Genomic DNA, 12,379 nt, shown 5'->3' with positions numbered 1-12,379 from the left:
TTCTTGTAGTCCACACTGTACTATGATATAGTTCCTATTTTCAAGTAATTTAAAATGTAGTTGGCTAGATAACATATGTGCAGGAAACAGTAAATGAATTCTAGGGAGAGGAATTATGATCTGGTGTGAGAATTTAGAGCATATCATTATAGGTTCTTAAGCAGAGAGAATAACAGATGGAACCTATACATATGTACAGAAGATAATTCTAGAATAATCTGGTTTAGGAGGAATTCAAGTAGAAAGAACTAGAAACCAGTGCAGAGGGAATCTGCTAAGAAAGCCCAGTGATCTGTTTTACTAGAACTTGTGCTTCAAAAGTTGAACTCCATTTTCATCTCCAGAGTGTTAATGCCCAAAGAGAACTTTCCCCAGCAGACAGCTGCTAGTGGCAAATAACTAGAGAGGCCCTCAAAACTATAAGGCAGCCCCAACTCAGCCCTCAGGGTTGACTTTGAAGCTCCTTCATTAAAACCAATGGCTCCATAAGACCAAGGACATTAAGAAATGTTTGAGATAAATGAATTTCTATACCCACAATAGTAGTAGTGGTAAAAAGAATGCTCATGAGAACCACTTTTATAAGAAATGTTTAAAAGTCCCATAATCAGCACCCAGTCATGTGTTTTTAGTTTTGCTCTTGATTTTAGGAGCTTTCTTAAACAGGCTTTGTGTTTAAAAATCCATTCTCTAAATATTCAGCTTTCACCAGAAACTCAATATAACGAACCAAAAGAGAGAAACTGGGGCTCAGCAGCTGTAATTGCTTTCAAGAACAAAAGAAGCATCTTTTATTCTTTCCCAGTTCCCAGCAAGTAATTTTTCTAAATAAAATGATCCTATTTTTTTATGAAGAGTGACAGAGAAATTAGAGAACATAAAATTCTTGAGCTCGAATAATTTTCTCCCCAGCTACGGTTGAAGGGTTTCCACATGTAATGAAGTGTGGTCTATTTGGGAGACAGAAATGGAAGCCTTAAAGGACCAAATGCTCTTCCCTCACGCTCTCATTTTTCCGGGGTTGTGTGACTGGAGGCAGAGAGAGAGGGCCAGTGGCTTCCTGTTCCTTGAATTCCCTTTTGCAGAGCCTTCATAGGTTTAGAGACATTTAGAAGGCGTCGCCTCTGATTCCTAAAGAGAGAGGGAACTGAACTTTTCCCTTCATTGCCTGGTTTTGCAGTCCTTGCAACCTTGAGGTGAAAAACTAAACAGTCTTCCAATCAAGCCAGTTCCTGAACAGGCTGAATCCAATTCAAACCAAGTTCTGTTTGTTTATTTTCTCTCTGGAACAGCATCTTCTGCCAAGTTGGAACTGTGTAGAATGGGAAATGATCACCTGACTCATAACCCACTTTGAGGTTTAAGGCACCAACAGAGTAGGGAGACTTTGAACCCTTCTTCCTTCCCAACTCCCAGTCCCCTGCCGCAAATGCAGGCCATTTCACAGAATGCCAGTCAAATGCGCAGGATATCAGGAACAAATCTCCCCTTTGCTTTAAGTTTTAAGAGAGCATCTTAAAATGACCTCAATTGTGGCCCAGGTTGATTTTTAAAAATGATGCAGGCAGTCTTCCATGTTTGCTGTGATGTTTTTGTGGGAAAGCTGTTCCCTTCATTATGCTAGCTAGAACAATGGTTTGGAGACTTGTAGGCCTTTGTGATTTGGAGAAATGTATAATGTTCTCGAGTGCACTTGCTATAATAAAAAAATATACATTGTTTTCAGGGAAAAATGTTAGCTACTGTTTTATGGTAGGCAGATTTTGAGGTGAGGGCAGAAATGAAGATCTCAAAATACACAATCATTTAAGCTAGCACATGAACACAACTTGTTTCAAAACAGAAGAGTTTTTCTCCTGACATCCATTTCTGATCCGTTTTTGGTTTTTGTATGTTTTTGACTCTAGGCCAAGAAGAAATTAATGGTGAGTACCAAGAAGCATGAAGCACTTGCCCATCTTGTAGAAAGCTCCAAGCAAACTGTGACTAAGAAGGAGAAGCAGAAGGTAACCTGTCTTGGCTGGCTGTGTGCATGTGGCTTGGAGACCAACGGGTTTCCTACTCTGACTTCTGAACACAAGAGAACTGGCTGATTCTCTGCTCTGTATGGGGTCTCTGCAGAGCTGTTATGTGGCAGAATAGGAGAGGGATTCTAAATCATTTCTAATCCACATCTATTTTTAAAAATTTTTTAATGTTTATTTCTGAGAGAGAGAGAGAGAGAGAGAGAGTGGAGTAGGGGCAGAGAGAGAGGGAGACAAAGAATCTGAAGCAGGCTCCAAGCTCTGAGCTGTCAGCACAGAGCCGGACACGGGGCTCGAACTCACGGACCACAAGATCATGACCTGAGCTGAAGTTGGATGCTTGACCGACTAAGCCACCTAGGTGCCCCCCATGGTCCACATATATTTTTAAATTTTTTAAAATGTTTTTTATTTATTTTTGAAGGAGAGAGAGAGATAGAGCATGAGCGGGGGAGGAGCAGAGAGAGAGGGAGACACAGAATCTGAAACGGGCTCCAGGCTCTGAGCTGTCAGCACAGAGCCCAATGCGGGGCTCAAACTCACAAACTGTGAAATCAGGACCTGAGCCAAAGTCGGACGCTTAACCGACTGAGCCACCCAGCCACCCCGGTCCACATGTATTTTTAAAAGGGATTATTGACAGACGATAAATTAGGCCAAGGGTGTCCAAATTTTTTGATAGGGACCCCTTTCAATATCTCTCAGCCCAAAAAAATTAAAAAAAAATACCCATTCATATATAATGAATTGTACAATGTACCTTATTGATGTTGTACATAATATAGAGCACTTCATATATTGTACTAATATGTTATGAACATTATAAAACATAAAAAAGTGTTTGAAGGGTGACATAAAGATGAAAAAGTATTTTAAATGATTAGCTAATGATGACGCCTTCAAACGATCACTGAGTGACATTTCCAGGCAAAACATACACTTCGGCAAGTTTCAGCCTTGATCTTAGGAAATGTAAACTCCTATTTCTAATGCTCCTCTTGGTAGTGTTAAACCTTCTGGTTAACTTCTTGTGAGATTTCACCAGATCGTCCCAGATTTTGCTTTTCCTGTGGGCGATGACGCACTCATAACCAGGAGCCAGAGAAAGCATCAGCTCTGACATTTTCTCCTGGCTTTCTTATGCTTCCATTGGCAGTACTGATGTCAATCTACATCTTCTTAGCAGAAACCTTTTTAAGACATTTGTTAACTTTGTGTGTGTAACCTAATTAAAGCTAGATGATAATTCTGTAAATCCCCACGCCCCGGACACATGCGGATGGCCACATGTCCCAGGATGCTGAAAGTGAAGACATTTTGTGAAGGCCTGTGTCAGCTGCCTATGCTGTGAAATCCCCACTCTCCCTCCAGAGCACACAACTGTCTATGTGTGGGCACCCGTGTTGATTCACATGTTAAATAAGAGTAAGCTCCATTACTGTTTTCAGGTAAAAATGAACACAAATAATACTGGAGATATAATAGATTATCTTGCACACTTCTGGTGGTGCGTGCTCCAAATTGGAAACCTTTGAAATAGTATCTTCCCTAAAAGATAGAGTCCCCCTAAGGAAATGTGGGCAGCACCACGGCAACCCAAAACACTATGAAAAGAGAAAGAAACTTGTCATTGCAAGTAACGTTATCACTTCATCTGAAGCAACTATTAGTCAAATAACTTAAATTCATTGTTAGCAAGGTTTTACAATGTTCTTATTTCTTCCCATGTCAATCTTTGCAGTATGAAATGATCACAACTCGAATTGAATAATGAGGCAGCTTCTGCGGAGGCAAAACCACAGTCTGTTCAAATGCTAAACACCAGGGCCAGTCCTAGGCATTCAGAGCCCTCATTAGAAGTTATTTTTCACTGATGTCAAGCAATAACATAGAGAAAAGCTCAGGGCAGCTAAATGGTGGATTTCCTTTTCCTTCCCTCATTAGCAGCTTCCCTGGGCTGTCGAAGCCAATGGACTTCCTCTGGCCTCCTCCGACTGATCCTGTAACCGTGGCCCTTGGCTGTCATTTTATCCAGACCCCTACCATCTTCATTGCTTTTTCTGGGAGCTTCCTTTGTTTTACTTTTTTTCTTTTCTTTTTCTTTTTTCAGTCCTAAGGCTAAACACCTAAGGCAGCATTCCCTTTTTGCATTTCCCATAGAAGTGCCCCTCATCTCCGACCTGAGCAGGGCTGGCTTTTCACTGCTCAGCAGTTCTTTCCGTTTCCTGCTCAGCAGTCCTTGTTCTCAGCAGAAACTGATCTAAATCATTCTTCTTCCACCTCCATCCTCACCACCCATCTCAGCAGACTGACTCTCTCGCCTCCTTCCTCACAGAGTAAATGGAAGTCAGCTCAGCCACCTGCCTATTAAAGTCATATGTGCAATGGGACAAGCCAATTCTTCGTGTGCTTGGATTCCCATCCCATCCTGCCTCCCAGAGATGTTTCTTTTGACTCTTTCTCTTTCTCATATATCTCGGACATAACCCTCACTAATAGCTGCTTCTCATCAGTCAACATGCTGTCTGGGGAAAGTGGGGAGAGGCAGGGATTCACCTTTTTGTGGCCCTGTTCCTCTCCAGATTTTTAATCATCTCCTTTTTACAATAATATTTATTTACAAAATATTTATTTATAAAAATATTTATTAAAAGGGCTGTGTGTTCTCTGTCTCCATTTCCTCACCTCCTGATTCACACCTCAAACTATACTAATCAAGCTTCCCCCCAATCCTACTAAGAGTGTTCTTGCCTGGAAAACAATGTCATCCTTGTTGCTAAAGCCAATGTGTACTTCCTGATTCTTATTTTATTTAACTTCTTGGAAGCATTAAGCATTGTTGACTTATGCCTTCTAAAAAAATTCTCTTTAAAAAAAATTTTTTTTACTGTTTATTTTTGAGAGAGAGAGAGAGAGAGAGAGAGAGAGAGAGAGAATGAGCGGGGGAGGGGTAGAGGGAGAGAGGGAGACACAGAATCCAAAGCAGGCTCCAGGCTCTGAGCTGTAGGGCTCAAACTCATGAACCACGAGATCACAACCTGAGCCAAAGTCAGACACTCAACACATGAGCCACCCAGGTTCCCCAACGTTCTCTTAACTTCAGCAATATCTTACTCTTTTGGGTTTTTTTCTTTTGGGCAATTTTTTCTTAAACTCCTTTATGGACTTCTTTTTTTCTGCCTGACCTTTATATATTGCTTTTCCTGATGATTTCTCTCCTGGGACTCATTCTGTTTTATTCAGCATTGTATTTCCAGGGTCCAACGCAGTATTCTCAAAATCAGGTACTCAATAAGTAACCAGTACGCAATAAATATACTCTCAAAGTTTCAACTACCATATCTATGCTGATAATAACCAAATTTATATCTCCAGCCCAACCAGTCTCTAAACTGCCTTCTGGCACCTCAAACTCAACATCCAAGATTGGAGCCATTATTTCCCTCTACCAAAAATATTCTTTATTGCTGTGTTTTCTGTATCTTTTAAATATTACCAGTTAACATAACCTTGCTGTTCTACCTCCTAAATGAAATACTTCTTGAATTTTTCTACTCGCACTCATCTCCCAGACCACCATCACCATCGCTTGGATTACTCTGGCTGATTGGTCTCTTGGCTTTCAGCATTGCTTCCTTCTCCTCCCCCAGCCCCCACCATCTATAAGCCCACCTGATTTTTCTGAAACTCGAAAATGAGCATATCATCCTCCTTTTTAAAGGCCTCCTTTTACTGGCTTCCTCACCAATCTTACCCCCATTTTAAGTTTATTCACTCAGGGTCATTTCTGTGAGCACCCAAGTCTCAGCTTACATGTCATTTTAATCCCAAGGCTAGTTTAGGTGCCCCTCTTGGTGCTCCAGTGACACCTAATCCTTGTATCATTCCAGGATTGATCATTCCAGGATTGATCACACAGGATAGTGATGGCCCTGTAGGTCTCTGACTAGAGGGGGGAGACTACCTAGTTCCCTTTTCTAGTCCCAGAGCCCAGTACGTGATGCATTGTGGCACTCAGTAAATGTTTGATGAATAAATTAATGAGATGTTTGTTCCTAGAGAAAGAAGAAAAAAGAAAAAATCTTCAATTTTGCCAGATTTTTGGTAGAGGTTTCTGAGAATTTCCTTAAATAAGAATATAAAACTCTACATTCTTCTTTTATATCTATTTGGGATTATTTGTTGTAAATTTGTTGAGCAGAAACTTCTAGTCAATAGCTCTCTAGTGTAGGCTGATGAATGTGAGTAGTCACCTCAAATTGACTTCGTTCTCATTGCCAGGGTGGCGGGGGGTGGCGATGAGCATTCTCAGTAAGAATCTAAGGATTATGATTTAGCAAAGTATGGCCATGGCACACTTCCAGCCTTTTCACTATATTGTCATCAGGTTAAAATTCACAAGCTCATGTTTCCATAGATAAATGTGGTTCATTACACTTGATATACAAAACCAAATGTGTCCTGTGTAAGTCATACATCAGAGCTGAGGGACAGTTGAATGGCTAGCATATCGACTCAAATAATAAAGTGAGTGGTATTAATATTCACCATTTTGGATGAATGTTCTTCGTTACTGAAACATTAGTCAAAATATTCTTAAGCATAAAGAAGGTCATTTTTAAAAGCCTTTGTCTCTGTCCTTGAAACTCCTAAACTGCTTAAGTCCCAGGGATCTTTGGTACTCCTTCACCTGTGGTTTGGGGACCATTTGCATCAGAATTACCTGAAGAGATGGCGAAATTCAGATTTCCCAATCCCATTACAGAACTAAAGAGTCAGTATTGGCACTTGTGGGACCCCAAAAATCTGCCATTTTATAAGCACTCAGGTCCTTCCTAGGCATATTCAAGTTTGAGAATCATTCGTGTTAACACAACTTCCTTTGTTCTCAAAGATGTGAAATTACTTCTCTGAGCATTTTGAGAATCAATTTCAGCTACCCTGATGCAGAGAATTTTTTATCACTTTGATTTTCCAGAAGACTTCACGATCAGATAGCCACGTTTGGTGGCAGGCAAGAGGGGGTTCTTTGTGAAGGAGCAGATCACTGGGGAGCAGGATAAGGGGAAAGCACCTGTCAGCTGCCCATAACTTGTAGTGAACATTAGCATGTGCCTCAGGCTCTTCACCGGTGATCCAGTTCTAAAGTTACATGGCTGCATAATCTCTACCTGTCCTGGTAGGAAACACCAGGGTACAAGGATTTACCAAATAGAGTACAGGAATCACTGGTAGGTGACAGTCTTGAGCTGGAGGTTTTTAATCTGTGCTTGTTTCCCCTCACTGTCATTTGGTCTCCTCCTTGATTTGATGAGCACGGGCACATCATGTCACACTTAAGGACCTCAGTTTCCTCATTTGAAAAATTGAAGGAGGGGCTGAAGGAGGGGTGCCTGGGTGGTTCAGTTGGTTAAGCGTCCAACTCTTGATTTCCACTCAGGTCATGATCTCACGGTTCGTGAGTTTGAGCCCCACATCGGGCTCTGCGCTGACAGTGTGGAGCCTGCATGGGATTCTTCTCTCTCTGCCCCTCCCCTGTTCTCTCTCTCTCTCTCAAAATAAATCAATAAACTGTAAAAAAAAAAAAAAAAAAAAAAAATGAAGGAATCATATTGAAAGGCCCTTAGGTTTCCTTTCAGGTCTGATACCCCTTTTCTCTGAGAAAAATCTTTAATTTTGTCATCTATAGCTACTATTTATGACTTTAGCTGGGAATTGAGAAATGTCTCATTGAGATATACATAATTCTTTACCTGGAATTACAAAGAGCCTTGATAAATGTGTTAGTGAATATGTGGCACTGACCTTTTCCTTCAGCTCCTCAGTAAACTGAAAAAATCGACTGAAAAGTTGGCAAAAGAAGATGAAAATTACTACCAAAAAAACCTGGCAGGCTGTGCTACCAGGCTGAAGTGGGAAAACACATTAGAAAACTGCTACCAGGTGAGTTCTGTGTTCACATTTTTCTCTTCTTCCATTGGGCTCTGTGAGGCCTTGAAAATGAAGGTCAGATCTACACTTATGGGACCTGATGGTCTCTGCCCTTGGCTAGGACCCTCACTCTAGAGGTGACTTTAGACAAACCACATAACTTCTAATTGTTTCCATTTCTCTGTGGATACAATAACCAGTGAATATTTATTGAGTGTCATTGGCTAGAATCTAATTCTCAATGGGCACAAAGGCACTCAGCTAACTTCAAAAAGTGCTGTCAAAGTAAAGTATTAGGTACTCAGAAATGAGTTTTAGGCCTGAGAGCTGATTTATACAGTGATCACTTAATGCGGTTCCTTTGTGTCTAAGGCTCAGTGGCGGGCACTGGAGCAATAATGACAGTCCCGTCTCAACTTGGGATGTGTACAGTTTAGCAGCAAGGAAGACGTCTAAAGAAAGAATTGTGGCAAATCCTCCAATAAAAATTAAGAAGTGTGAACAAGCAAGTCACGAAAGGGAAAATCAAAATCACCGACAAACATATGAAAAGATGCTCAATCACTTGGCAAAAATTAAAAAGTAGCAATGCCAAGTACTGCTAAATAAGAATTGCTGGGAAACAAGAATTCTTGTCCCTCTCTAGTGAGAATAATTTGATGGTATCTAGTAAAACTAAAATGTGCATGTATTTACAACATGCAGGTCCCCTCGTAGGCTTACATCCTAAAAAAAAAAAAAATTTACACCTGTATACCGTTATGTATAACAATATTTATTGTAGGACAGGTTTATAACAGTAAGAAAAAATTGTACACAATCTTTGTGCCTCTCAATAGAGGAATTACTCTAAAAATTGCTCTAATTTAGAAAGTAGACTAATATTATATCTAGCAATAAATATTAATTAAAACCACACTTAAACACAAATTACCTCAAAAAACATGATGTTGAAGAAAAGAAACTGCTATTCATACAGTGTATGTAAACTAAAGCATTTGAAAAACGCACACCTCAAACTACAGTGTTTTTATGTGTGTGTTTGTAAACTTATACATATAGACTGAATGTATGTTGGAGGAAGGAAATGGGAATTCAACAGGCTGCCACATACAGCCACGCAGCTTGTGGACATTCTGGCAGAGGACCAAAAAAAAACCCCACAAAAAACAAACAAAAAACAAAAAACAAAACAAAAAAACCCCAGGCTTAAAATTTACTCTAACTACTGTATATCTGAATAGCTTGGTTCTCTATTTTTAAAGTCAACATAAATATGACCAGCTTAAATAATTCTCAATTCTGGGTGCTAAGAACATGAACGTTTGGGTTTATTTTTTCCCCATATTTTAAGTTAAAAAAATGTTTAAAGCAAGGTACAGTTGCAAAAAGAGGCAATCACGATACAATTCGATAAGCACAGTACTGTGTGGATGATAATGGCCAACATGTAACAGGTGCTGCTTATGGACAGGCACTGGGTTAAGTATATCCACTGCATTATATTTTGCATTCATCACAACATTTTGAAGAGGTCATAATTTTATTCTCAGTTTATAGTGAGGGAGTGGAGGCTGAGAGACATGAAGGAACTTGCCCAAGATGGCAATAAGGTTCAACGTAGGCAGTCTGATGCCACGGCCTTAACCTCTACTCTCTGCTTCGGCGTTAATAGGAGCTGGGCAAGCAGAAATGGAGGAGCTGGGCAAGCAGAAATAAAAGAGCTGTGTTTAGTCTCTTGTTATTGCACTTTCAAAGTAGGATAGATGCAGTTAGGAAAAAACGGGGAAATTAAAGGAGAGACAAAAATTAGGCCATAGAGGAAGAAATGAGAATAAACCCTTCTTTAATTTATGCCTTCAAACATAGGGTCCTGGTACTTTCCTTGCTTTTGTTGACTAGGTTTTACATGCAGATGGTGAGAAAGGGCCAAGGATTTAATTTCCAACCTTATCCATCTGAAACCTGGCCCTCCAAACTGGCTCTGGTCTTGCCTCATCCCCTGGGACTGCTCACTGGTATTGTGGTTGTCCACAGAGGCTGGCTTCCTTGGAAGCCCTGTTAGATTATGGGAAAGAAATTGCTGTTCCCATCCCATCTTCCAGACACCCTTCAAGGGTGATAAGAAAAATATTTCTCTATGTCTCCACCCTTCTGACCTCTACATCACGGCAATGGAGGATAATTATGGTTCTTAACCGGTATGGCTGCCATTTCTGGTGTAGGTGACATCCAGCTGGCCTTCAAAATGTCTTAGATAACTGCTCTTAATAACTACCTTCTCAGAGGCTCTTACTAGGTCTCTCTTTCCTTTTTTCTGAGTTTTCTTTCTTCCTATTAGAGTCCTCCTACACCTGACCTCCAGACCCATCCCCCTTTAAGCAGCCTTAACTTTTATATTGAAGCATCATGGAAAGGATCTTCTTTGTTTGTAAAGATTCTCTGATGGTGACAAGATACACATTTATTTACACTTTGAAAGATGTCTCGGCAGACAAACAAAAACACAGACTCTTAAATATAGAGAACGAATTGGTGGTTGCCAGAGCAGAATTGGGGGAGGGAGGATGGGTGAAATAGGTGAAGTTCCCTATAAGCGAAGAGTACACTTACATGATGAGCGCTGACTCATGTATAGACTCGTTGGATCGCTATATTGTACACCTGAAACTAATATAACTGTATGTTCATTACACTTGAAGTTTTTTTTTAAAAAAATTCCTTTCAACTCAGCTTTAAAAATATTTAAGACTCAAGATTTTTTATTAGAATCGAAGTCAGGGCACCTGGGTGGCTCAGTCAGTTAAGCCTCTGACTCTTGATTTCAGCTCAGGTCATGATCTCATGGTTTGTGGGTTTGAACCCACATCAGGCTCTGCACTGACGGTGAGGAGCCTGCTTGGGATTCTCTCTCTCTCTCTCTCTCTCTCTCTGCCCGTCCCCACTCATGCTTTATCTCTCTCTCTCAAAATCTATAAATGAATAAGCATTTATTTTTAAACAATTAACAAAGAATCTAAGTCAAAATCAGAATCTCCATGAGGAAAAGAAAGATTTCTTTTCGTCCTTCTTGTGTCCTGGTTTTTTACCAGCATGCCAGCATCCACCAATCTTTCACCCCCTCTCCCTTTTAGTTCACACACTCCCTTTTACCGCAGCCTCTTTAGGGCCACCTTCTGCCTCCTGAGTCAAGCCCAGCCTTTCAGACCCGCTTGAGACAACTTCTGCCAAGTAAGTCATCCTTGCCTGGCCCTAACCAAGAACGATTCCCTTATTTTGTATTCCCTTGACTTGTTTATACTCAGTCCACACCAACAAGTTGCTGACTCACATATCACTGTGTTTACACTATTGTTTGCAAACTCAGAAGTAGAAAGTTATATTCATAAAGACACATAACAAAAGTGGGCTGAGCAGAATTAAAGGGGAATTTTATTGTAAGTGTGGGAGGTGGAAATGTGACAAAGTTCGCTCATTTTCATTTTTTCCTCCATTCTTCCACCAATCTTCTGTAAAAATGGAGTACAAGAATTCATTCAAATGTCCTATAATGTATCCTCCTACCCCTTCTTACTCTCCAAATTAGACTTACAAATTCTTTCAGAGAACATTCATTGACCTGCATTTGAGGCAGGATTTACTAGATCCCAAGAAATGTGAGGTTTCAAATGTGGTTATGAAGTAATAAAACCAATTCCATAAGCCACATGTAAAATTAGTCTTATTATTTATAATCATACTATGTTCAAGTCATATTTCCTACCCTCCAAGAAAAAACAGTTCAGCTGGTAGAAATAATCTTTAATATATTTTGAAAAATAATAGCCACGCTAATAAGAATTACCAAGAGCCAAATGTTTGGTACTAACAGAACTTACTCAAGGAATTATTTATTTTAGAAAGTTATTTGCAGCAAGTGTCAAGGGCATTAAAAACGTTCACTTTCTCAACCAGTATTCTTCATCTGAACCGCAGAACACAGAAAATAATCTGAGTGACTGCTCCCAGTTCTCCTAAGGGTTGTAGTGACTGGTACCAATCTAGATGCAGGGGGGCAGATGGTCACTCACAAGCTGTAAACAGCTGCTTTATGACATTAGGCCTTAATCCTCTCCTAGAACCCATGTTGAAAAATGTAAATTTCTTTCTATAAATCCATCTTGAGAACATAGCTGAAAAACAAACCAATTTCTGCTCAAAATACATTAAAAACAAAAGGGAGGAAACAATTCAGCTGGCTAACATTAAGAAGACGGCTAAATGAATCAAATACACTATATGCAATCCCACAAATAGACCATATTAAGTGGTGTTTTGGGAGACTAACAACATGAAAAATTGCTTTTGTATAAGTTAAGTGAAAAAACAGGGTACCAATTTGACTAATTTGATAGATAATTAGAAAGAAAAAATCTTACATACAC

The 12,379-nt window shown here is 40.0% G+C and overlaps 1 protein-coding gene across 5 annotated transcripts in view; it reads left to right on the top strand.

Annotated features, from left to right (window-relative positions):
* The window catches only part of NOSTRIN (nitric oxide synthase trafficking), a 60,327-nt gene that overhangs the window by 29,004 nt on the left and 18,944 nt on the right, over positions 1 to 12,379 (top strand). For 4 of the 5 annotated variants that reach the window (XM_060621496.3, XM_060621494.3, XM_060621498.3 and 1 more), the window contains 2 exons: positions 1,908 to 2,006; positions 7,842 to 7,967. In XM_060621496.3, coding sequence (XP_060477479.2) covers positions 1,908 to 2,006; positions 7,842 to 7,967 — 225 coding nt within the window. The remainder of the gene's footprint in view (positions 1 to 1,907; positions 2,007 to 7,841; positions 7,968 to 12,379) is intronic. The other variant, XM_060621495.3, reaches the window with a different exon arrangement.

This window comes from Panthera onca, chromosome C1 (assembly GCF_046562875.1).
Source record: "Panthera onca isolate mPanOnc1 chromosome C1, mPanOnc1 haplotype 2, whole genome shotgun sequence".
Classification (NCBI taxonomy): Eukaryota; Metazoa; Chordata; class Mammalia; order Carnivora; family Felidae; genus Panthera; species Panthera onca.
The sequence above is the reverse complement of the archived record's forward strand: the minus strand, read 5'-3'. Positions and strand labels throughout refer to the sequence as shown.